Source organism: Trachypithecus francoisi, unplaced genomic scaffold (genome assembly GCF_009764315.1).
Source record: "Trachypithecus francoisi isolate TF-2019V2 unplaced genomic scaffold, Tfra_2.0 Lachesis_group16, whole genome shotgun sequence".
In the NCBI taxonomy this organism is placed as follows: domain Eukaryota; kingdom Metazoa; phylum Chordata; class Mammalia; order Primates; family Cercopithecidae; genus Trachypithecus; species Trachypithecus francoisi.
In genome coordinates, this window is record NW_022681461.1 from 5,339,947 (window position 1) to 5,366,881 (window position 26,935).

The 26,935-nt window shown below is 43.4% G+C and overlaps 1 protein-coding gene across 2 annotated transcripts in view; it reads left to right on the forward strand.

The window, feature by feature from the left end:
* The window catches only part of IARS1 (isoleucyl-tRNA synthetase 1), a 78,108-nt gene that overhangs the window by 32,614 nt on the left and 18,559 nt on the right, over positions 1 to 26,935 (forward strand). For both annotated transcript variants that reach the window (XM_033236784.1, XM_033236785.1), the window contains exons 17-30: positions 176 to 262; positions 3,335 to 3,418; positions 4,571 to 4,715; positions 7,048 to 7,168; positions 10,389 to 10,480; positions 12,534 to 12,611; positions 13,581 to 13,702; positions 14,127 to 14,229; positions 14,478 to 14,561; positions 16,779 to 16,953; positions 18,901 to 19,013; positions 20,968 to 21,063; positions 21,960 to 22,136; positions 23,351 to 23,456. In XM_033236784.1, the coding sequence (XP_033092675.1) occupies positions 176 to 262; positions 3,335 to 3,418; positions 4,571 to 4,715; positions 7,048 to 7,168; positions 10,389 to 10,480; positions 12,534 to 12,611; positions 13,581 to 13,702; positions 14,127 to 14,229; positions 14,478 to 14,561; positions 16,779 to 16,953; positions 18,901 to 19,013; positions 20,968 to 21,063; positions 21,960 to 22,136; positions 23,351 to 23,456 (1,583 nt within the window). The remainder of the gene's footprint in view (positions 1 to 175; positions 263 to 3,334; positions 3,419 to 4,570; positions 4,716 to 7,047; positions 7,169 to 10,388; positions 10,481 to 12,533; positions 12,612 to 13,580; positions 13,703 to 14,126; positions 14,230 to 14,477; positions 14,562 to 16,778; positions 16,954 to 18,900; positions 19,014 to 20,967; positions 21,064 to 21,959; positions 22,137 to 23,350; positions 23,457 to 26,935) is intronic.

The window sequence follows — 26,935 nt, forward strand, 5'->3', positions numbered from 1 at the left end:
GTGTCTCCTTTTTTTTTTCAGTAACCAGGGTTAAGAATCACTGCTTTAAGTGATTATCAAGAAGTAAGACTTATCAAAAATAGAAATTGAGTTCAATGAATAAATACAGTTTCTTTCTTATGCTTGGACTTCGTTTCTATTTTTATTGAACCGTTTGGGTTTTTTTTTTTTTCAGGTTTTATACCCTGCTGGTGCTGTCCACGGCCCTCTTTGGACAACCGCCTTTCAAGAACGTAATTGTGAATGGGCTCGTCCTGGCAAGGTAGGTCCACTTTGTTGTAGTGACAGGTGGAGCTGTGTCTCCACTGTTTCTTAGGAAGGAGTGTGTGCGAGCGGTCAACCTTGTTGTAGTGATAGGTGGAGATTTGTCTCCACTGTTTCTCAAGAAGGAGTGTGTGAGAGCTAAGCCTGATAGAGGAGGAGGAAGGGGAGGACTTTCAGATTGTGCTATTACTAGTAACAATGCTACTAGTGATATTACTAGTAATAAAATAGCATTGACTAAACTTATTATTTTATGAAATACTTTTGTTTATAGATCTTGTTTAATCTGTACATCGGTCCTTTCATGTAGGTTTTGTTGTCCTTTTTTTTTAACACATGAGGAAGCTATGAGTTCTAGAGACCACAGGTGCCCAGGATCAAAGCTAGTGACAGCCACACTAGGCTTGACCCAGGTGCTCTGCCACCAGATCCCATTCTTCCCCTCATCTGAAACTTCCTCCCAGTGGGCATTGTCTCCTGCTTTTTGATTTTATAAGGAAGTATCATTTTTCCTTTACTTTATTATGTCTAGTCATTAAGAATAAAAATAAACATAAATAAAAATTTTTAAATGAAATCTTTACCCACACAGAAATCCTGCTTTTTATGCTGTGTGAGGAGAAAGAGGATGTCACCTAACATTTTGTGCATCCTTATTTTTTTGTGCATCTTTATTTTTGCCAGGCCCCACTGTGTGCATTTTCACATTTAACTCATCTTTCACATTTTAACTCATCTCCAGAACCATTTGGATGGGTCCTATAATTATCCCATTGTAACCTTTGAGGAATCTGAGGGACAGGAAAAAGCAGCTTGCCAAAGGACACACAGCAAATAAGTGGTAAATGCAAATTTTGAACCCAGGCAGTCTGCCTCTGTAGTATGTGTGCTGCTTTTTTTTTTTTTTTTTAATTGAAAATTGTTTTGAGGGCCGGGTGCCATGGCTCTCGCTTGTAATCCCAGCACTTTGGGAGGCCACGGTGGGCGGATCACATGAGGTCAGGAATTGGAGACCAGCCTGGCCAACTTGGTAAAACCCCCGTCTCTACTAAAAATACAAAATTAATGGGTGCAGTGGCACACACCTGTATCCCCAGCTACTGCAGGCTGAGGTACAAGAATCGCTTGAACCTGGGAGGCAGAGATTGGAGTGAGCCAAGATCACGCCAGTACACTCTAGCCTGGGTGATAGAGTGAGGCTCCATCTCAAAAAAAAAAAAAAAAAGGAAAATTGTATTGAGATCTTTGTAGATTTGCATGCAATCATGAAAAATAATAGAGATCCCTTAAATTCTTTGCCCAGTTTCCCCCAGTGGTCACATATTTTGCAAAACTACGGTATATATCACAACCAGGATATTGATATAGCCCACCAGTCTTATTCAGATTTCCCTACTTTTACATATACTTTCTTGCTTATGCACATTAACGTATATACAAATATCACATGTGTAGGGTCTTATATCCACCAGCATGGTCAAGTTACTGAATGAATTCAACATCAAAGGCTCACTTCCTGCATTACCTTCCCCTCTTACCTTCCCACTGTCATCCCCAATCCCGGGCAACCACTGTTTTTTTCTGCATCTCTAATTTTGTCATTTCCAGAATGTTATATAAATAGAATTATACAGTAACTAACTTGGGAGGATTGGCTTTTCTTTCTTTTTTTTGAGGCAGAATCTCACTCTTGTCACTCAGGCTGGAATGCAGTGGCATGATCTCGGCTCACTGCAACCTCCACCTCCTGGGCTCAAGTGATTCTCCCATTGCAGCCTCCCAAGTAGCTGGGACCACAGGCATGAACCACTACACCCAGCTAATATTTTGTATTTTTGGTAGAGACAAGGTTTCACCATGTTGGCAGACTGGTCTCGAGCTCTTGAGCTCAGGTGATCCACCTACCTTGGCCTCCCAAAGTGCTGTGATTACAGGCATGAGCCACTGCACCCGGCTGGCTTTTGTTCAATCCACATAATTCCATTGAGATTTCAGATGTCTGCACATACTAATAGTTCATTCCTTTCCATGGATAAAAAGCATTCTGTATTATGGGTATGCCTTGCTTTGTTTGATCATCTACGTCTTGAAGGACATCTGGGTTGCTTCTAATGTTTGGCAATTGTGAATAAAGCTGTTGTGAACAATTGTTTATAGGTTTTTTGTTTTGTTTTGTTTTGTTTTTTTGAGACGGAGTCTTGCTCTGCCACCCAGGCTGGAGTGCAGTGGCCGGATCTCAGCTCACTGCAAGCTCCGCCTCCCGGGTTCACGCCATTCTCCTGCCTCAGCCTCCCGAGTAGCTGGGACTACAGGCGCCCGCCTCGTCGCTCGGCTAGTTTTTTGTATTTTTAAGTAGAGACGGGATTTCACCATGTTAGCCAGGATGGTCTCGATCTCCTGACCTCGTGATCCGCTCGTCTCGGCCTCCCAAAGTGCTGGGATTACAGGCTTGAGCCACCGCGCCCGGCCTGTTTATAGGTTTTTATGATAATGTAAGTTTTCATTTCTCTGGGATATATTCTGACACATCTTTCTTCTTCAGTCTACCCCGAAGCTTCCTTATGGACTTACTATGATATTCAAAAAGAAGTTTGCAAATATTAACAAAGTATCTTACCATTGTACCTTAACACTGTTTGTTTGTTTGTTTTTGGAGACAGAGTCTTGCTCTGCCGCCCAGGCTAGAGTGCAGTGGCGCCATCTTGGCTCACTGCAGTCTGCCTCCCGGGTTCAGGCAATTCTCCTGCCTCAACCTCCCCAGTAGTGGGGATTACAAGTGTGCACCACCATGCCCAGCTAATTTTTGTATTTTTAGTAGAGACAGGCTTTCACCATTTGGCCAGAATGGTCTCGAACTCCTGACTTCAGGTGATCCGCCCACCTTGGCCTCCCAAAGTGCTGGAATTACAGGTGTGAGCCACCACGCCTGGCCTGTTAGCACTAACTTCTGTCTAAGTTACTCTTCCCATTTCCTTTTGTATATTCGTGTTTGCAGATGATTTGTGTCCTTATATCAAGATCGTGTGTGATACTGACTGACTTAATTGGCATCTCCCTTTTGTTTTACAAGTGATGGCCAAAAAATGAGCAAACGGAAAAAGAATTATCCAGATCCAGTTTCCGTCATCCAGAAGTATGGTGCCGATGCCCTCAGGTACAAACCAGTGCTTTGCCTTCTGTGTATCTGTTGTTTTTTTATGTAAGCATCTCCTATACTGTTAGTCATTATTCTTAGATTTGGTTTATAGTTAGGTTTTTAGCAACATATCTCTGTTATCTGGATGTTTTGTTGGTATGGCTGTTGATTTTAAACCCCCAAAGTAGTTTTCTAAATAATAGAGCCATTTTTAAACTAGCGGCCGATTTGAGGAAGAGGACCTGTGTCGGGTGTTGTTGAGCTGTCTGAGTCCTCCCCAGGCTAGATGCTCATTGCCTCTGCCTTACTTTCTTTCTAGGTTCCCTGTGTTGTGGATATTAGAATTCTCTTTCATCATTTATTTTACTTTTGTGCTTACAGAGCCATATGAGATGTATCTATGCTAGAGGTAATAAAAAACTAATATTAAAAGGCTTTTGGAGAAATCTGAGCCACTGCTTGAGGTAGCTATAATCATGAAATCACACAGTGTTCAACTTGAAAGGGACCTAGAGATCTTGTTCAGCATCCTTATGTCCTAGGCATGAGACCAATGCCCAGGCGTGTGACTCAGCACTTTCACACAGTACCTGTGTTGCCCAGGAGCCATTAGTGGAGTTCATCCCCAACTCTCCACTGTCTCTTAGACTCACCCTTGGCACTGCTGGCCATTTGGGCTAGGTAATTCTTTGTGGTGGTAATTCTTTGTAGGATGTTTAGCAGTATCCCTAAGCTCTGGCCACTAGATGTCAAGACTGTGCTGTGTGAAGGCGCCTCCTTGTGAGTCCCTGTCTCCGCAAGCAGTGGATGTGCAGGTCGTGTCCATGGGAGGGCATCAGTGGCTCTTGACAAGGACCAGGCCAGCCTTCCTCTTAGTGCTGGTATACCCTGTTGGTCCTGCAGTGAGAGTGGCATAAGATGCATTTGTGTGCTATACAGTGCCATATTTTGGTGTCAGATTATATACACCTTTTATAATTTGGTAGGTCTCTTACAGAAAGTGAGAGTGAGTTTTGTGAGTTTTAAATTGACCACTCAAAGAGTATTTATAGTTTCCCCCTTTTGTAGAAAATAGGACTGATTTTCATCTTGCTCTCTCAATATGTCAAGTAGTAATAATTGGTTTACTGTCTAAGTACCTTTTCTGTCTGATTTTTCTCCCTCTTCCAGATTGTATCTGATTAACTCCCCTGTGGTGAGAGCAGAAAACCTCCGCTTTAAAGAAGAGGGTGTGCGGGACGTCCTTAAGGATGTACTGCTCCCATGGTACAATGCCTATCGCTTCTTAATCCAGAACGTTCTGAGGCTCCAGAAGGTACGGGCTGTACGGGGCTGCGCATATACCTGCCGTGTCTCCATAGCGCTCCCTTCACCAAGCTGTGAGAGACTTCAGGGCTGCTGTTCTCTGCTGCCTGATGGTGGGGTGACTTAGAGCCATGGGGAGGTCATACCTGCAGGTGCGGAAGGGATCTAGGGTCCGGGCTATGCCGAGACCATGGGTCCTAGCCTGCAAAAGAGTTACGTCATATAGTTGTTTAGTCAACCAGTTTTTTAAGGTGGAGTCTCAGTCTTGTCACCCAGACTGGATCACAGTAGCGCGATCTCAGCTCACTGCAACCTCTGCCTCCTGGGTTCAGGCACTGCCTCAGCCTCCCCAGTAGCTGGGATTACAGACGCCCACCAGCATGCCTGGCTAATTTTTTTTTGTATTTTTAGTGGAGACTTGGTTTCATCATGTTGGCCAGACTGGTCTCGAACTCCAGACCTCAGGTGATCCACCCTTCTTGGCCTCCCAAAAAGGCTGGGATTACAGGCATGAGCCACCGCACCCAACCTAGTCAGCCAGTTCTTGGTACCAGAAACACCATGTTGGGTGAGACACCCCTCCCTTTATGGAACCAGTGGAGTGGGAATTGGGAGAGATAGTAAAGAGTCAGCTACTTTTAGAGAGACCACCCAGTGAAGGCGGAGTCACAGACTAGCTAGGGCTGGCCACTTGAGATGGTTGGTCAGAGAAGCCCCCTCAGTGGGGTGGCATTTGGGCTCATCTGAGAGTGATTGCAGTTCTTGATGGAGTTTTCAGTGAGTTGTTAGGGTCACAGATAACAGTCGTGATATATGTGGAAGTGTACTTCAAGGGCAGTTACCTCCACGTGCGGGATTACTTTCTCACCTCAGAAGCCCTTGCTCTAGAGCCACCTTCCATGCCCCACAACTGACCACTGTCAGGGGCCATCATCACCTTCATTGCACATGCTCCTGTGTGGGCTTTCAAGACCTGATTTGGGGTCAGGGATCTGATACTGCACATCTGATCTCCAGCACCTTACAAGTAAAATTGCTTGTAAGTAAATAACTGTTGAATGAAAGTGAGATGTTATTCCTGCTTGAGCCGTTCAAAAAGCTGGTTGGAAAAATGAACTCTTGTTATCCCACTCTAGCAGCAGGTCACTTCCTTCTCCTCTCCTTGGTCTCTGGTTATTCCGCTAAAGAGGACACATCATGTTCACCTGAGGCTCTCAGAGTAGCCTTTCCCCAGGAATTGAGAAGGGCAGTCATCTTCCCCAGAGTCCCAGCTCTCCTCCTCTCTGCAGCCCTGCCACCTTTCCTGCATGTGGTTCTCTGCCAAGTAGGGCCAACAGTCCTTGGGCAGGTGCACTCTGCAGGCCTCCACTGATGTGAGGTCAAAGCTCCCTACAGCCAGGGCCCATCTGAACATACCAGCAAGACACAGACTCCATGATCAGGGGCTTAAACCCAGAGGAAGAGTCACATCATCACTGCCCTGCCAGCCTGGTTGTGGTGCTGCCAGAGAAACAAAGCAGGACACGAGTTCTGTTTGTGGAGCAAGGACTTAAGATCAAGGAGGATTTTGCAAAGCAAAAAGAGTGGGATAGAACATTCTGGGTAAAATGAACAGCCTTAGCATGGAAATTATTTCCCAGTACTCATTTTCAGTTTGTGGACAATCATTCAATCCTAGACAGGTTTACTGTCCTTCCTTCCTGAGGTTTAAAGTAACAACCCTACACTTTCTGACAAGATTTTTTTTTTTTTTTTTTTTTTTTTTTTTTTTTTTTGAGACGGAGTCTCGCGCTGTCACCCAGGCTGGAGTGCTGTGGCCGGATCTCAGCTCACTGCAAGCTCCGCCTCCCGGGTTCACGCCATTCTCCTGCCTCAGCCTCCCGAGTAGCTGGGACTACAGGCGCCGCCACCTCGCCCGGCTAGTTTTTTGTAGTTTTTAGTAGAGACGGGGTTTCACCGTGTTAGTCAGGATGGTCTCGATCTCCTGACCTCGTGATCCGCCCGTCTCGGCCTCCCAAAGTGCTAGGATTACAGGCTTGAGCCACCGCGCCCGGCCTCTGACAAGATTTTAGAGTATCTCTCAATTCATAATTACTCTTTGGTGCAGAGAAGTAATGTTTGCCTAAACTGTCTTCACTTTACTCAAAAACATGATTAATTAATTGAGGGGTTAATGTCCCACATTGGTGCTTATCTTGAAAATATTGCTAAAAATCAGAACTTCACGTTGCCAGTAGGATCTGGGATTTTTTTCTTTTTGTTTAAGTGATTTAAGAAGTTTATTTCCTCATAGTAACTTTCTTCCCGAGTGTGCAAGTATTTCATTAATTGTTCATTCCTAGGAGGAAGAAATAGAATTTCTCTACAATGAGAACACAGTTAGAGAAAGCCCCAACATTACAGACCGGTGGATCCTGTCCTTCATGCAGTCTCTCATTGGCTTCTTTGAAACTGAAATGGCAGGTGAGTCTCTCTTGATCTGTCCTCCCAGGAGTAAGGACTATTCTCTTTATAACTGCCCTTTTGATATTTAATAGTGGAAATATTGAGAGATACAGAAAATTAAGTGTTTCCTTTTACCTCTCATAGAGTTTTGTTAAGGCTTGTTAATTGTCGTGATGTCTTTGTTTTAAGGCCTTGGGGACTTCTGCCCTGGTGTGGTGTCTCACACCTGTAATCCCTAGCACTTTGGGAGACCAAGGCAGGCAGGTCACCTGAGGTCAGGAGTTTGAGACCAGCCTGGCCAACATGGCGAAACCCCATGTCTACTGAAAATTTATTTTAAAAAAAAAGTGAGCTGGCCATGGAGGCAAGTGCCTGTAATCCCAGCTACTCAGGAGGCTGAGGCAGGAGAATTGCTTGAACCATGTGGGAGGCGGAGGCTGTAGTAAGTTGAGATTGCACCACTGCCTAAGCAACAAGAGTCAAACTCCATCTTTAAAAAAAAAAAAAAAAAAAAAAAGCCCTGGGGAATTCTGTGTTTAGGGGGTGTCCTGGCGGTCTCAACACTCCACAGAAGAGCTTTGGAGCTGGATAGCCATGGGTTCAGAGCCCAGCTCTACCACTTGTTCCCAGTCCGGAGAGTTGCCTAAAGTCTGACCATCAATTTCCTTTTTTTTTTAATGGATAGATAGTAGATGTACGTGTTTATGGGATACAGGAGATATTTTTATATTTTGTATGCACAGTGTGTAATAATCACATCAGGGTAAATGGGATATCCATCACCTCAAGCATTTATCATATCTTTGTGTTGCAAACATCCCAATTATGCCCTTCTAGTTGTTTTTAAATGTACAAGAAATTGTTGTTGACTGTAATCACACCATTGTGCCATCAGATGCCACTCTTACTCATTCTGTCTTGACCTTCAGTTTCTTTATCTGCAGAATACCCAGTAGTGTTTGTAAGGCTTGAGTAGAGACGATTTCCATAAAGTAGCTGGCAGATAATAGGTACTCAATAAATAATACTTGTTATTAATGCATTTATAACTTATTTTTAGGTCTATTTTCATTACTAAATAGTCCCCTTCTTTTCCAGAAAAATTAGAAAAGTCAGAAGAGCAATAATGAAATGGACATTTTGCTGTATGTCTATTAACTAACAACAGTGAGTTTGTTGGGTAATTTTACAGAGATTCAAAAAGTACGTTACGTTGGCTTCCTTAAGGTTGGAGATAGTCAAACAACCGTAGGTCCAGGTGAGAAATCTGGGACACCTCAGACGATCAGTTAAAGTGGGTGGGCAGAGGCCCTGGGTCACAATGAGGGCCAAAGAGGGCAAGGCAGATCCACCCTCACAGGGCTCTGCGGTTCCTGCTGCTGTTGGACAGGAGCAGTGGCCGCCACAGACCTGGGTTTCACCCTTAGCCTGGATACGGTCACATGCTGCTCCCTGGAGTGGGCGGTGCTGCCCCACTTAGCACAAAAGGACTGCTAAAGGATTTATCCTCCTTGTTAAACATGTGGAAGGATCACGACAGTCCAGCTGTTGCTCAAATAGACATAGATGAAGATGGAAGTGAGTGAGGCTAATTGCTGCCCTGGCGAGGGCACTGGGAGCCCAGCACACTCTCCCCAGATATGCTCACACCTGTGTCTGCTTTTCCCTCCTGAGTGATACGAGTGGGTAGGAAACGTAGGGATTGTTGCCCAAGACCCTTCAATATTTGGGCACCAGCTGCCATGACCTCCTGTGAAGCTGGATCTGGAGAGTGTGCATCCTGGCTGGAGCCTGGTCTGCCTGAAAAGTAGAGGTCGGCAGCCATGTTTTGTGGGTCGTGTTTAAGTCCCGGCTCTGCCAGCCTGTCAGCTTCATGTCCTCCACTCCCTCAGCAGCACTGTGGGTGTGAGAGGACCTGCCTCACAGGGAGGGGGGTGGTGGCCTGGTAGTGGCTGCTGCTGTTGCCCCATGTGTGGTGTGTTTATTCTTTGTATGTGGGGTTCATTGACTCCCTCAGAGTTGAAACCAGAACATAGGAATGCTGAGCTTCCTGGAAGACAAAAAGTGCCGTGAACCCTAGAAATCATTTAGACAGGACTCAGTTACTGAAATCACCTGTCAAAGAAAGTGTGACCAACTAACGACTCTGGCCTGGAGCTCAGCCCACTGGCCCCTGAATTCTGGTCTTTGTGAAAGCAGCAGAGAGCAGCTCTGCGCGTTGCGACTTCTCCTCTCTTAACCTAGACCAGAAGCCTCATTAACTCTCCCTGGACTCTTTGCATTATTATAAGTTGTATTTGTTTCTAAGTGTTGGTCTTACTCTTTTTGTTTTTGGTGTTTGTTTTTATGCAACAAAGAGTATTAATTAAAGGGGAGGTGAATGAGAATCCTTAAAATAAGCCTTGCCTCAGACACAATTGGCTAAACACCCTTTCTTTCCTACTTGATCTCTGAGTTTCTCAGGGAACCCTTCGGATCCTCCTAATTCCTCAAGACCTTCACTTCCTCTGTTGCTGTTTTTACTCAACTGTTTTAATGTTTAGAAGGCCAGTTCTATTTTATTCAGAGCCTGTGTCAGAGTTTCTCAACTGCAGCACTGTGGACAGTTTGGGCCAGATCATCCTCTGTGGTGGGGCTGTGCTGTGCATTATAACTGAGGAGCATCCCTGAGGTCCACCCATTAGATTCCAGTAGCACCATGCTACCCTCCAAGTTGTGACAAGGAAACTTTCTCCAAACATTGACAAATGTTTCCCGCAGGGCAAAATTGCTATTGTTTGAGAATCACTGGCCTATGCTGTGCCTCTTAGCATCTGATTTGTGCTTTTTGACTTTTAGTTGAAGTACAGTGTAATACAATGGAAAGAAGTTGGGCATTGTTGATGCTGTCAAATTGCACAACTCCATGTAGATGGCACTTGCTACGGTTGTGTAGTGGGCAGCCTTGGACTTTGATCCACACATACTGGAATTTTTGCCTTTTCTCACTGACCAGTGGGAATTTGCATGTGACTCACATGGTGGTTTTTTTGTGTGCACCCCTAAACACCCTGACTGCCGTGTAGCACATCCTCAACAAACAGTCATTATGTGATTGCTTCATTTTGGTTCTTTTCTCCTTAGTAAGTGGAGGCCCTTGGATGGAAGGAGCTGCCCATTCTTTGTTGTATCCAGCCCTCTCCCCACCCCAGATGCCTAGTAACCCACTTGCTGCCTGATTGACTTGTCTGTCTTTTAGCTTATAGGCTTTATACTGTGGTGCCTCGCCTGGTCAAGTTTGTAGATATTCTGACCAATTGGTATGTTAGAATGAACCGCAGAAGATTAAAGGTAAGTGCAGACTGCTGTTGGGAAAAGCAAAAAGTGTATGAAGTTTGAAAGTAGAAGAAATACGAGAATAGCCAGAAGGGAGAGGAACATTTTCAGATGCTCTCAGTTTTTGAAGCTTTGTTTTTCTTTTCCTTTTACGTTGCATTTTAACTATATTTGTCGTTTGAGGAATAGGGATCTATAAGTTCTAAAAGTCATTTGCATTATTTTCACAACACAATTATGTACATGTTATATTGGAGGGAGAATGTCAGGGCACAAACAGGACTACACCAAGCAGACCTCTTACAATTCAAAATAAAATCGGCCGGGCGTGGTGGCTCAAGCCTGTAATCCCAGCACTTTGGGAGGCCGAGACGGGCGGATCACGAGGTCAGGAGATCGAGACCATCCTGGCTAACACGGTGAAACCCCGTCTCTACTAAAAAATACAAAAAACTAGCCGGGCGAGGTGGTGGGCGCCTGTAGTCCCAGCTACTCGGGAGGCTGAGGCAGGAGAATGGCGTAAACCCGGGAGGCAGAGCTTGCAGTGAGCTGAGATCCGGCCACAGCACTCTAGCCCGGGCGACAGAGCAAGTCTCCGTCTCAAAAAAAAAAAAAATTCAAAATAAAATCATGCAAATATTTTATAAAAATATTGGCAGATATGGGCCGGGCACGGTGGCTCAAGCCTGTAATCCCAGCACTTTGGGAGGCCGAGACGGGCGGATCACGAGGTCAGGAGATCGAGACCATCCTGGCTAACACAGTGAAACCCCGTCTCTACTAAAAATACAAAAGCTAGCCGGGCGAGGTGGCAGCGCCTGTAGTCCCAGCTACTCGGGAGGCTGAGGCACGAGAATGGCGTAAACCCGGGAGGCGGAGCTTGCAGTGAGCTGAGATCCGGCCACTGCACTCCAGTCCGGGCAATAGAGCGAGACTCTGCCTCAAAAAAAAAATTGGCAGATATGGCTTTAATATTGAGAGGGGTACTTCCTTTTACCACAAGGGAGTCAGTTATTTGCTCTGTACAGAACTCCTATAGCTGTTGGGGGTTTAGGATGAGCAGAGCATAGGTCCTGGTCTCAGGACTTAAGCCAGGTACGTAAATAACAATGATACATAATAGAGAGAGCGAGGTCTCTTTACTGCAGGCCCAGTGAAGGCTCCCACTACCCATTAGATATGTCTTTCTTTTTTTTTTTTTTGAGATGGAGTTTCACTCTTGTCACCCAGGCTGGAGTGCAGTGGCATGATCTCGGCTTACTGCAACCTCCGCCTCCCGGGTTCAAACGATTCTCCTGCCTCAACCTCCTGAGTAGCTGGGACTACAGACTCCTGCCACCACGCCTGGCTAATTTTTGTATTTTTAGCAGAGAGAGGGTTTCACCATGTTGGCCAGGCTGGTCTCAGACTCCTGACCTCAGGTGATCCACTGGCCTCAGCCTCTCAAAGCACTAGTATTACAGGTGTGAACCACTGTGCCTGGCCAATCATGTCTTAAAATGCATTAATAAAAGCCTGCAACACAACTGTAGTTTCATTTTTGCACAGATGTATCTTGAAGGACATATGCTAAGATGCTTGCAGTAGTTGTCTCTGGATCACTTAGTTATGGTTGAAATTTTTTTATCATCTTTATTTTTCCTACAATGAATTGTTATTTTTTTTAATACACAGTATATAATTTTTAACATAAGAAATCTTGTTTAAAGGTACTTTAAAGTTTTCAGTTAGCAACCGTTTCTGTCTGTTGTGGGTAGATCCATTCTACCTTCAGCTTTCGGGTCCTACAGTTAGGCTTTGCTTTCCTATCAGCTCACCTCAGGTGGGGATAGTCCGTGGAACAGCAGGTGCACATCCTGGCCAGGCCTCCTGCACTGCCCTGCAGGGCCGCCCTGATGGCGCCGACCCTAGGTGGCCTGTGGTCGTGGCCCTTTCTCCTTTCTCTGTCCCTGTCCTGTCTGTATGCTGCATGCTCTTTGAAGATTGCCTCTTTTTAATAAACTTATTTTTTTAATGATAAACACTTACTTTAGCAGTTTAATGTTTATGTCTCCTTTTTATTCATTAGGGTGAAAATGGGATGGAGGATTGTGTCATGGCCCTAGAAACCTTGTTTAGTGTTCTGCTTTCTCTTTGCAGACTTATGGTAAGATGATTGCCTTCTTTCTAGTACCCTTTGGCCTATGGTCTGCCTTCGGCACCCACTTGCTGCAGTATCCTCTGTTTATATCTATCCTGTATTATTCTGCCAAAAATAGAAATAGAAGTTTTATAACACCTTATAGCTCTAGTTCCTTTTCAGAATTCTTGTTAGCTTTATACATGTTAAGTAAGGACTAAGAAATACTAGATTCTTTCTTACAATCTCTGGCAGTACAATACATATCAGGGCCCTTGGCTGTAGAACGAGGATCTACAGTTCAAAGTAAGACATAGCTCGTCTTAATGTGGATTGCCATACTTGTGAGTCACGGGGAGGTTCTTCAGCTAATACCTGTCTGAGTAAAAAAAAAAAAAAAAAAATATATATATATATATATATATATCACAAAAAATACTTTAACTTAGCATTGAGAGGAAAACATGCAAGTAGTTGTTTCATATATGTTCCTATCAGGTCAGATATTAGTTAAATAATATAAAAGTGAAACGGCTCCAACTTTAGTTCTTTTTATCCTGTTTCTGCTACTCCATGTTATAAGGCTCCTATAAATCTGCTTTGACAAGGTCCTGTGCCTGGTGCTCTCCATGCCTGATCTCATCACATTCATCCTGTGAAGCAGGGGATATTTTCCCCAGTTTACAGATAAGGTTTCTGAGGTTTGGGACAGTCAGTCCTCTGTGCATATTGACTTGGCTGATACATCGTTAGGTGCTCCTCTTTCTATTTTAGACATCCTGCAGAATTCTAGAGGTGCTTTGGGTTTTTCTAGCTGCAGTCCTGCAGCTATGCTTCAGGGATGTGAGGCCATTTCTCATTCACAGAGCATGTTTTGTAACCTCAGGCCCCTTTTGGTGCATATTACTGTGTCATTCTCTAACATGTTTAGTTGTTTCTGAGTATAAATGAGATAAGTTGTTGATGACTGACATGATGTCCTGTGTCTTCATACAGGCTCCCTACACACCTTTTCTCACAGAATTGATGTACCAGAATCTAAAGGTGCTGATTGACCCTGTTTCTGTTCAGGACAAGGACACACTCAGCATCCACTACCTCATGCTGCCCCATGTTCGGTAGGAATCAAATAGAAATAAGCCTCACCTGTGCCAAGGAGGGGAGACTTGCTCAGGCATGTTGGGGAGAGGAGGCATTTCCCTGCTTCAGCTCCATCTGTGCCTTGCCTCCCACCCTAGCTGACATGAACTCCTCAGGCTGCAGGATGGGGCCCACTTTGGTACATGGTAGCAGGGATGCTTGGTGTGGAACCCCTTTGTAGAGCTGCAGCAGATGGGGTGTGTGCATGCCCCATGGGGGCCCCTTGGGGAGGTGCCAGGTGCTGAGCGGCAGGCACTGCACTGCCCTTCCCCCAGTGCTTCACCAGGAGGGCCCAGCCACACTTCTCTAGCCTGACCCTCTTCCTCTTTTATGCATGCCTAGTACCTTCAGTTTTCTCCTTTTAAATCTAATCTCTTTCGTATTCCTACCTCTACCACTCAGAGAAGAATTGATTGACAAGAAAACAGAGAGTGCAATGTCTCAGATGCAGTCTGTGATTGAACTTGGAAGAGTGATCAGAGACCGAAAAACCATTCCCATAAAGGTTTGAAATTTTACTTCTATTTTACATGGCACAGACCTAAATAATTAAGTCTTTGGAATGCTTTCTTAATATAGAGAGCTTCCACCAATGGCCTGTTTCCTTTTCTGCAGCGAGAGTGTGAATGACTTAGTACTAGTCCAGCCTGACTAGTCTAGAGCTTGAGATTCAAATAAACATTTAATATTCCATTTCTCTTCAGTTTAGAGGACTGGCTGCTGAGTGAACTTTCCCCTCCCTTTTCCTCCTAGTATCCTTTGAAAGAAATTGTGGTTATCCATCAAGATCCAGAAGCTCTTAAAGATATCAAGTCTTTGGAGAAGTATATCATTGAGGTAAGGTAGATGATTTGTCTGTTTTTGTTACAGAAAGACTTAGAACGTTATTTTGATGAAAAATCCTCAAAGTACATAATGACCGTATAATTTATTTTATTAGTATATTCATAACAAATGTAATAATCCATGATATTTTACACTGTGCTTGGAATCAACATAAATTTGTTATAATTCTTTTAAAAATATTTCAAGATCAATGAATTTCTTTACCTATCATCTGTCATCTTCATTCACTTCCCTGAAGTTCTCTTCTGTTCTGTTCTTCTCTGTTCTGCTGGAGTGCAGTGGTGCCTTACCACAACCTCCACCTCCTGGGTTCAAGCAGTTCTCCTGTCTCAGCCTCCCGAGTAGCTGGAATTACAGGCACTCACCACTACGCCCAGCTAACTTTTGTATTTTTAGTAGAGAATGGGGTTTTATGTTGGCCAGGCTAGTCTCAAACTCCTGACCTCAAGTGATCTGCCCGCCTCGGCCTCCCAAAGTGCTGGGATTACAGGCATGAGCCACTGTGCCTGGCCTTCTGAAGTACTTTTTGATAACTACCAAAGAAACTTTGTTCCTCCAAATTATGCAAGTGACAAGTGACCTCGCATGTAAAAGTCAAAGCACTAGCATAGTGAGCCTCTCCCCACGCCATCTCTCCCTGGAGTCTCACTTCCTGGCTGCTTCATAATTTATTTAATTACTCTCCTGTTGTTTGGAATTTAGGTTTCTGATTACAAACAAAAGCTATGTGTGTATATATATGCATATATCAGTGTATGGATATTGGATAGATTCCAGAAGTGGAGTTTTGGGGTCAAAGTTTAGATTATAGTGTCAGTTGTTTTCCTAAACATTTTTATCCCATGATGTTTTAAAAACAAATATGTTTTACCTCATCTTCTTTGTGATGATACAAAACAAGTATTTTTTAAAATTTCATTGTTTATTCTTTTCACAGGTAATATTTAAAATCATTATTGTAGAAAATGTTAATTTCTATATTTGGTTTTTGGTTGCTTGAAAATTCCAGAGAATATTAGAAACCAAAAGTTAGATTGTAAATTCTGAAATTAGTATCTCTGGATATGCATAAAATAGAAATTTTTTTTTTTTTTTTTTGAGACAAAGTCTCGCTCTGTCACCCAGACTGGAGTGCAGTGATGTGATCTTGGCTCACTACAGCCTCCATCTCCTGGGCTGGGTCAATCCTCCCACCTCAGCCTCCCAAGTGGCTGAGATTAGGCATAATAGTACAGGCTTTTGTAGCAATGGAGTTTCGCCATGTTGCCCGGGCTGGTCTCTAACTCCTGAGCTCAGGTCTCTAACTCCTGAGCTCACCTCGGCCTCCCGAAGTGCTAGGATTACAGGTTTGCACCACGACACCCAGCTGAAAATCTTAAAAATTAATTACTTCACCTAAAATGAGATTAATTAATGTAGCCAAATATCATGGCAAAACTAAACATTCCGTATTATTTGCTTCAAGCTATTGTTCTCATTTTCCCATCTGCTACTGCACCATCACCATCCCTGCCGCATCAGTAATCCTCAATAGCATGACTGAAGCATGAAGTGTTCTGTTTAACTGATCTTCTGCTTAGTTGATCGTTAACCTTGTGGTACTCTGAAATTGCTTGCACAGAGGTTACTTCTGAGGGATGAAGTTTATATTTCTGGTTCTGGAGTCCTTTTTCTGTTAGGCTCAACTGTCTTGATAGCTCTTCATAACAAGCATTTTCTTCTTACCATACAAGTCACTGCTTTTTAAACATATTTATAGAATTGTACAACCATACCACAGTTTTAGAACATTTTCATCATCCCAGAAAGAAACCCAGTATTCATTAGCATTCACATACCATTTTCCCCTCAATATCTGACCATTTCCCCGCATCCACCAACCTATTTGCTGTCTCTGGATTTGCCTTCTCTGAACATTTCATGTAAGTGGAATCATACAATTTGTAATATTTATGTCTGGCATATTTCACCTAGCATAATGTTTCACATTAATTTGTGTTGTAGCACGTATGAGTGCTTTAGTCCTTCCTATTGCCAAATATTCTATTGCATGTGTGTGCCGCATTTTGTTTATCCATTCACGGTTGGTGGACACTTGAGGTGTTCTTACTTTCTGGCTCTTAGGAATAATGCTACTCTGGACATATGTTTTTGTGTAACATATGTTTCCATTTCTCATTTTTGTTTCCTCTTGTGCACTAACTGTAGGAATTGAATGTTCGAAAAGTTACACTGTCTACAGATAAAAACAAGTATGGCATTAGGCTAAGGGCAGAACCAGATCACATGGTCCTGGGGAAGCGTCTGAAGGGAGCCTTTAAGGCAGTGATGACGTCCATCAAGCAGTTGAGCAGTGAGGAACTGGAGCAATTCCAGAAGACTGGTAGGTGTCTACACAGACAAGGGCACTGTTCATGTCCTCAGGCTGAGGGATTTTTTAGGCTACTGTTTGACTTTTAATATCACTCACATCCTTTTCTTTTCTCTTTTGTTTTCTCTTTTTTTTTCTTCTCTTTTCTTCTCTTTCTTCTCTTTTCTCTATTCTCTCCTCTTGACAGAATCTCACTCTGTCATCTAGCCTGGAGTGCAGTGGCACAATCTCAGCTCACTGCAACCTCTGCCTCCCATGTTCAAGTGATTCTCCTGCCTCAGCCTCCCAAGTAGCTGGGATTACCAAGAGATGAGAGCATAAGAGGAGAAAGTATTTTTCTATGCCTTTCCTGATACTGTTGACAGTTTGTGCACTATCACGCCTGGCTAATTGTTGTATTTTTAGTCGAAACAGGGTTTCGCCATGTTGGCCAGACTGGTCTCTTAACTCCTGACCTCAGGTGATCCACCCGCCTTGGCTCCCCCAAAGTGCTAGGATTACAGGTGTGCGCCACTGCACCCGGCCATCCTTTTCTTAAATAAAACTTTTTTTCCTGTTGATAAAAATGTTTATTATAAATAATTCTTACAGTTTAGAAAGAAAACAGCTGGGCACACTTAGCCAGGTGTGGTGGTATGCGCCTGCCATCCCAGTTACTCTGGAGGCTGAAGTGGGAGGATCCCTGGAGCCTAGGATGATTTTGTCCTTACTCTCATGATGCTTGCTGACATTGAAGATTTGGGAAAATAATTATGGTTTTGATAATTATTATAAAGGGAAAGCGTAGGGTAATATAAAAACAGTGTGTGGGGTACCTAGCCAAATAATGGGATTAGGAAAGGGAAATCAGCCCCATCTTGCCACCCCTATACAGAGCATTTCAGGGTGCCCAGAAATTTGCAGCTCTGCCATGATTAGAGTCATACATGGTCTGAGTGTGGCTGTCTGACATCCTGTAACTATCCTGGGACACAAGCTGTTTGTTATTAGGGCTTCCTCTGAAGTGGAAGATCATAAGCTGGGAGATGTCTTGAGAAGAGAGATTTGAGGATTCATAAATCAGATGAGTGGCTAAGGAAATTGGGGGAACTGTCCCTAGGATTCCCCAAATATTTAGATAGGATTAATAAAACATAAGACATTAGCAGCTAAAACTCAAGTTACTACTAGTTACTAATCAACTCAAAATATTAAAATGACAGTGTTACGAGCCTTCAAGTCACAAATCTAAATTGTTTCACCAGATAACCAAAGCATCAAAAATTCCTGAGATAAACCTTATTTGAAATTGAAAGCCTAGTTTCTGAGTGGACTGTTCTGCACTGATGGAAAACAGGATCATCTTCATAACACAGTGACAAAGTAAACATAAAAATGACACCCTGGTTCTGAGAGCCCAAGAAGGTCATCGTCAGTGACGACAGTGGGCCTCCCTATCGGCAGGGGTGTTGTCATCAGCAGTTGTGCACATTTCTGCCTCCCTGGACAGGCGTGATGCTCAGTACTGCACACTGCCCATCTCATTTTAGCCTCCCCACACCTTGCTCAGCAGGTAGCAGAACACCATGTCATGCAACTAGCAAATAGTGGACCTAAGTTCACTTTCTTTCTAAAGGCTGTGTTTTCTTCATTATGTCCTGCTGCTCTGTGTTTATGGTGAGCATTTGTTGCCTCTTGGTGCCTTCTCTTAGCTTTGCCATGTCTTTGGACCTGAGAGTTTATATGAAACAGTAGATACTGGTGAGGACTTAACTGTCTTCAAGGTAGCATAGTGTAATCTAAAGAAAGTTTGTCATATCTTGGCTACAACCATGACATGAGTCAGAGGGAAATGATCTCTTGAAGCCTCTGTGGCTTTGCTGTTGTGAAATTTTCATCAAGAAGGGGCATAATACGTAGGTAGTGGGGCAGCTTGAAGAGGAGGGGAAGCTGATTAACAGTGTAGCTGCTTCTCCATAGGGACCATAGTTGTGGAAGGCCATGAATTGCATGATGAAGACATCCGCCTCATGTACACCTTTGATCAGGCCACAGGTGGGACTGCGCAATTTGAAGCACACTCAGATGCTCAGGTATTTTTCTGTTTCCTAGAACATTTCTTTACCAAGAGACGAGAGCCTAAGAGGAGAAAGTATTTGCCTATGCCTTTCCTGATTGTGTTGACAGCTTGTGTCAGGGTAAAAATAAACCAGTTACGTGGTTTAGATTGGCTTTAGTAAACTAATATATTATTATGCCCTTAACATATGCATTTGTTTAATGACTACATAAGCATTATGTGATTTCTACATGTAATTGTCCCAAGTGTGGGGTTGCACAAAAATGAACCCTTTAAGGAACGAGTCAGTCAAGGACACCTGAAATTAAGCCAGTTCTTAGTATTCTACCTGGTAAGTTATCTGGTAGAAATAAGTACACAGAGGGCTACTATCCAGAAATTGGTATAGAGGTGAAAGTGGTCAGGGAACATTCCTTAAAGAGAATATACAGGCTGTTTTAGATTCCGGGGTCATTATTTTTTGCCATGTTGGAGAAGAGGCTCTCTTTGCAGTCATGACCACACATCCCCAGTCAGCATAGTTGTAAGATCTCACATGTGGGTTTGGGGATATTGCAGGGGTCCCTTTGTGCTTAGCATACCATGTGCAGGGGAAGGTAGAACAGCACCTCCATAAAGGAAAGCCGAGCTCCTGAGTCCTTTACCCAGGCGCTTAAGTTAGATATGTACAGAACTCCGCATGGGAAGACAGTGGCAAGGAGTCAGAGGTATCGTAGCTGGGAAAGAAGGCAGGGGAAGGCAAGGAGGGGGTTTCTAAACACTGACAGTGGGCAGTTCTTCATCGTTACAGCAGATGTGAGGGGCCTGAAAAGTTGTCCACACTTACAAAAGTGTCATCATGTGATGTTTCTTGACATGGTTTACATGTTGTAGTGGCCCTGCACTGACTGGAGTTTTGAGTTTATCATCCATTTCCTTACCTCTGATGCCTTTGTGAAGTGAGTCATTTCCTTTTTTTTTTTTTTTCTTTTTTTGAGACAGAGTCGGACTCTGTTTCCCAGGCTGGAGTGCAGTGGCGTGATCTCGGGTCACTACAACCTCCGCCTCCCAGGCTCACGCTGTTCTTCCGCCTCAGCCCCCCGAGTAGCTGGGACTACAGGCATCCACCACCACACCCGGCTGATTTTTTTTATTTTTAGTAGAGATAGGGTTTCACCATGTTAACCAGGATGGTCTCGACCTCCTGACCTCGTGATCCACCAACCTTGGCCTCCCAAAGTGCTGGGATTACAGGCGTGAGCCATTGCACCTGGCCGAGTCATTTCTTCTGTTTGCTCAAAAGTAAATGAGATGAGGCCTAATGTACAAGTCTTTTGTAGAGTGTATTTTACTCTGCAATGTGCTATGTAACAGAAGTGGTAGTGTCGTTATTGCTACATCATAATCAGCAACCTTCAGCATAGATGAGATAGAAACTTTAACCTTAGCAAAAATGTGGCAGTTCAAGTCATAAAAAGTTTTGTGGTCCATTGTAGAATTTGTCTGGAGTCATTCTGACAAACCTGAAGATCACTGGGGTCATGGTATAAGAAAGTCACTTGGAGTTGACTGCTCTGAGGCCTTTGATTCATTTGTTGTGGCCTGAAAAGCTGTGCTGCTCCAAGGGCTTCATGATTATTGATCTGACTTATTAGAAGAGTTGATACTATTTCTTAGATGGTCAAAAAGCAGAGTCATGTTAGGGGACTCTGATAAGAGGTGGTCCCAGGGCATCTTCTGTGAGCAGCGCCCTACAAAAAAAAGAAGAAACAAAAACCTGCACACCTTTCTCCAGAAATGGAGGACTAGCTGATTATGAAGAAGTACCTGAATGATAAACTAGATTAATTTTATTGCTTTTGCTCGTTTGTGTGAAAGAATAGTGCTGCATTATAGACTCTCCAGATTTAAATATAACGTTTTGCTGAATTGGGAAGAAGTGTTTCTTCTTATTTGATTGTCATGGTGTGCACTGTTCGTCCCCACAGGCTTTGGTCCTCTTAGATGTCACTCCTGACCAGTCAATGGTAGATGAAGGAATGGCTCGGGAAGTCATCAATCGCATACAGAAACTTCGCAAAAAGGTTAGTTTGTCAGTTAAGAATAAGCTACCGTTTTAGCTTTTTGTTTGTTTTGGTTGTTGGGGGAAGATAGGAGAGGCAGGTAATACAAGCCATAGTGATCAGTGCATGACAGTCACTAATCTATAGTCATTTGGAATGTATTCTGCAGGAAAGGCACTCCTCTTCCTCTCCCCATGTGTTCACTCCCAAATTGCAGCTTTCAGCCAGCCTGTGCCTTTTCCCATCCTTTATTTATTTATTTTTTCTGATCTCAGTTGGGCTTCTATAAAATAGCCGCTGTGGCTGGGGCAGAAGGTAATCAGAGGTGGTAGTATCTTTGCAGAAGGGCAGAGGTGTAGTCAGCATAAACAGGCTTCTAGCTTAGGGGAGGTTCCCGGATCTGGACAGAGTTGGGTAGTTTTTCCTTATTAGAGAGCTGAGGAGTATGCACAGAGCTCATCCTGGAGAGCAGAGGGGCTGGAAAGCCCCTGCTAGTGAGAGAATCATGAATTTCTTGCCCTGCAGAGGGCAGTGACAGCTACCATACAGCTTTTTTCCCAGACGGTTCAGGGTCTGAGGAAGCTGTTCCAGCAGATAAGTGGCTGCTTGTGATCTCTGAATCAGTTCAGAGCTTTGTAAGTGGGTTCTAAATTATTTCTTGGTTTCAACATTCATGAGTACTGATTGTGCTAGGAAAAGAAACATGCCCTATCCCCAAAGAGTGGTGAAAAGGACACAGAGCTAATCATACACTGCAGTGCAGTTAGTCTTACAGATCACCCAGCAGGAAGGGAAGGGTGACTGCCCTTCCGTGATGATTCAGCATGGGATCCGTAGCCCTTGTTCAACAGTACCTTCCTTCAGTTCTGGTTAACAGAATGTACTTCCCTTTTAAGATTTTCTGTGTGTGCTTTCAGTGCAGTCTGGTTCCAACTGATGAAATCACAGTATACTATAAAGCAAAGTCGGAAGGAAGATATCTGAATAATGTTATTGAAAGCCACACAGAGTTCATATTTGCCACCATAAAGGCTCCCTTGAAACCATATCCAGTTTCTCCATCAGATAAAGTCCTTATTCAAGAAAAAACACAGGTGAGTCCTGAGTTCCATTGAACTGCTAAAGAGTTTCAGATTAGGTTTGAGTTTATGTGCTCATGTGTTGATATTCTGTCCCACAGTAGAGATTGGCACAGCTCTCAGTCTTGAAGTATTGCTCTGGACAGTAGTGGGGAGAGTCAGAGAGTGGAAGCCCAGAAAAGATGGAGCAGGGAAGGAAGACAGAACTGTTTTCACAACAGTTCTCTTGAGGAGCGTAGCCAGGAGGGTACATGAGCTTTGCCCGGAAATAAAATGGCCATGTGGGCCTGTTTTTTCTAAAACTAGAAAAGGCAGTGTGTGGATTCTGGTAATTATCATTAAAAGTCAACAGCAATTGGCTTCAGAAACATTTAACTCTTCTGGTAGTGGGTTCTCCATAAAAGTACAGTACCAAAAAAGAAGAATCACAGTAGCATTTCTGTTGTTACATCTAGGAATTTTAGATATACTTATGAAAGTATGATATTAAAGGTAGGGAAGATACTGGCTTATAACTTAGAAGTAGATCATTTAGGCTAGGCACAGTGGCTCACACCTGTAATCCCAGTTCTTTGGGAGGCCAAGGTGGACAGATCGCTTGAGGTCAAGAGTGCGAGACCAGCCTGGGTGAAAGATGGTGAAACCCCATCTCTACTAAAAATGCAAAAATTAGCTGGGCATGGTGGTGCATGCCTATATTCCCAGCTACTCGGGAGGCTGAGGCAGAAGAATCACTTGAACACAGGAGGTGGGGGTTGCAATGAGCTGAGATCGTATCACTGCGCTCCAGCCTAGGTGACAGAGCAAGACCCTGACTCAAAAAAAAAAAAAAAAAAAAAGTTGATCATTTAAAATATATCTCAGTCACTTATTTGATCATTTTCTCCTGTCTCATTCTATGAGACAAGTAGGACAAGACAAGGAGGGGCTGACGGTGGCTGTTTATTTTTTCAATGAGACGAGTTGCAGAGTAGTTTCATTTTCTATTTTGCATATTGTGTAATTATTTGACTTTTTTTAGTGAGCATATATTTTTAGGAGACCAGGATAAAAAGAGAAGAAAAATGGGATATAAATTGTAGCTTTTGATACTTTGAGTAATGAGATTGAATATGTTATGAGTTATATACAGCTCTTGTTGTTACTGAGAAGCCACTGTGTCACGTGATGGTGTGGCACATTGCAGTCACATGTCACAGTTACTCAGTCATATGTTCTCATGTGCTCAGTTGAAGGGATCTGAACTGGAAATTACACTCACCAGAGGATCTTCCCTTCCTGGTCCTGCTTGTGCATATGTCAATCTTAACATTTGTGCAAATGGCAGTGAACAAGGTAAGAGTAAATTCCATAATTTGTATGACTTTTTTTTTAGTTATATTTATGGATGTGAGAAAACAACCCAAAAAACTTGTGGATGTTTTTAAGGGAATTGGAAGAATTATTTAATCATATTTAATAGGTAACTTTTTCTTAATTGTCATCAAAATGAATTCACTAGGTGAGATGCAGTGGCTCATACCTGTAATCCTACCACTTTTGGAAGCCAAGGTGAGAGGATTGCTTGAGGCCAAGAGTTCAACACTAACCTGGCCAACATAATAAGACCCTGCCTCAATTAAAAAAAAAAATGGCCAGGCGCAGTGGCTCACACCTGTAATCCCAGCACTTTGGAAGGCCAAGGCGAATGGATTACTTGAGGTCAGGAGTTCAAGACCTGATCAACGTGGTGAAACCCCATCTCTACTAAAAATACAAAAATTAGCCAGGCATGGTGGCAGGTACTTGTAATCCCAGCTACTCGAGAGGCTAAAGCATGAGAATTTCTTGAACCCGGGAGGTGGAGGTTGCAGTGAGCTGAGATCGCACCATTGCACTCCAGCCTGGTGACAAAGCAAGACTGTCTCACCAAAGAAAAAAGAAAGAAAAAGAAAAATGAATCCACTAAAGTAAATGATTGGACTTATGCTTGTGGAAGCATGAAGCAGATATAGTTTTCCCTATTCCTCCTGCTAAATATATCTAAACACCCTGGACATTATAGATAAAAACAAGCATAAGAAGACTCACAGATGTAAGGAAGAAAACAGACCAGCTGAAGACCTTATAACCAAGTGACCTAAAAGTAGTAAGTTCTGGGCTTTCTTTTCTGCCTCTTATACCCAAACTTGGAACTTAACAAGCTGGCAACCTGGAAGTGTCAAGTATAGACCAAAAAAAGCCTCAACAACAGTTCTGCTCCCTTGACAAAGGATCAAGAGATGGGCAGCCTAGCAAGACAGAAAATTTTGAAACGGTAACTGCTCTACTCTAGCCAGACACCATAGAAAAAACTATGGCCCTACCACCACCCACATCAGCAAAGGCCAAGTGGGGAGCCTGGACTTCACCCTTGCCAAGCTGAAGACCCCTCCCCTGTCATAGGGGTATCAGAGAAGACAAAGTAGAGAGCTAGGACTTTCATTCTAGTGGGGGGCAGTAATGAGCCCCTCTGCCTGGTGGCATCAGTGGAGGCCACATGGAAAGCCTAGATTTCCATCCCTTCTGGGCAGTAACAAGGCATCCCTCCCATTTACAAATGCGTGGCAGCAATGAGGCCACATACCACCAGCACCTCCTCTGCAGTGTCAGTTAAGGTATGCGTGAAACAGTTAAGGGCGTGGTGGCAGGCGCCTGTAATCTCAGCTACTCAGGAGGCTGAGACAGGAGAATCGCTTGAACCCGGGAGGCAGAGATTGCAGTGAGGCAAGATCGCGCTCCTGTACTCCAGACTGGGTAACAGCGTGAGACTCTGTCTCAGAAAAACAAACAGAACAAATAAAAGATTGGCAGGTTGTTAAAAACACACTCACCAAGTATATGCTGTCTATGAGAAACTTCAAATATAATGATACAGGTGAGTTGAAAGTAAAAGGGTAGAAAAATACATACTATGCAAACATTAATCAAAAGAAGCAGGAATGGTCATGTTTGTATTAGATGAAACAGACTTCAGAGCAAAGAAAATGACCAGGGGCATTAAATAATGATAGAAGTGTCAGTACGCAAAGAAAACAGTGATCCTAAATTTATATGCATCTAACAAAAGAGCTACAAAATATATGAAATAAAAAGATACAAACATTAAAGGAGAAATAGACAAATCTGTAACTATAGTTGGAGACTTCAGCGTACGTTTTTCAGTAATCACCTCACCCAAAAATAGCAGAATATAAATTATAAAATATAAATTATTTTCAAGCCCCCATAGAACTTTGCTAAGATACATTGTAACCTGGGCCATAAAACAAACCTCAACCAATTAATACAGTTGAAACCAGAGTGTGCTCTCTGACCACAGTAGAATCAAACTATCAATTAGTAATAGAATAATAAAAGGAAAGTCTCCACACTCTTAAAAATAAACAACATACTTTTAAATTATCCACGATTAGGGAAAAAGTCTCGAGGAAAAGAGACGTAGAACTGAGTGAAAAGGAAAATACAACATCAAAATATGTGGAATGTGGCTAAAGTGGTCCTGAGACGGAAATCTGTTGCACTAAAAACTGAAAGAAAGATGGTTTTAAATCATAACCTAAGGTCTAAACTCAAGAAACTAGATAGGAATAAAAGCAAAATAAATGCAAAGTAAGAAGAAGGAAAAACATAAAAATAAGAGAAGAAATCCGTGCAATTGAAAGCAGAAACGATAGAGAAAATTAATGATACAAAAATCTGGTTCTTACCAAAAAATTCAGCAAAATTAATAAACCTCTAGTGAGACTAATAAAGAGAAAAGAAGACACAGTTGCATATCAGGAATAAAAAGAATTATCCATACAGATTACCAGAATCAAGAAGATAATGCAAATACTATGAATAATCTCCATATGTAAGTTTGACAACTTGGATGCCTGTCGCCCAGGCTGGAGTGCAGTGATGCAAACTCAGCTCACTGCAACCTCCATCTCCTGGGTTCAAGCAATTCTCATGCCTCAGCCTCCCGAGTAGCTGGGATTACAAGCATGCCACACCATGCCCGACAGATTTTTGTACTTTTGGTAGAGGTGGGCTTTCACCCTGTTGGCCAGGCTGATCTCAAACTCCTGGCCTCAAGTGATCTGGCCCTCCTTGGCCTCCCAGTGTTCTGGGATTATAGGCATGAGCCACTGTTCCTGGCCTGAAGTGAACCCTGTTTTAAAAAGCACAAACTACTACAACTCACACAATATGAAATAGATCATTTTAATGGCCCTGTTAAGGAGACTGAATTCGTAATTTAAAATCTCTGAACTAATCTCCAGGCCCAGTTTCACTGGAGAATTCTTACCAGAATTAATACCAGTTCTATACAGACTCTTACAGAAAATAGAAGAGGAAGAAACATTTCACTCATTTTATGTGGTTATTAACCTGCTACCAAAACCAAATAGAGACAGTATTAAGAAAAAAGATAGGCCGGGCGCGGTGGCTCAAGCCTGTAATCCCAGCACTTTGGGAGGCCGAGACGGGCGGATCACGAGGTCAGGAGATCGAGACCATCCTGGCCAACACGGTGAAACCCCGTCTCTACTAAAAATACAAAAACTAGCCGGGCGAGGTGGTGGGCGCCTGTAGTCCCAGCTACCCGGGAGGCTGAGGCAGGAGAATGGCGTGAACCCGGGAGGCGGAGCTTGCAGTGAGCTGAGATCCGGCCACTGCACTCCAGCCTGGGTGACAGAGCCAGACTCCGTCTCAAAAAAAAAAAAAAAGAAAAAAGATAGACCGGGCACGGTGGCTTATGCCTGTAATCCCAGCACTTCGGGAGACTGAGGCAGATGGATCACCTGAGG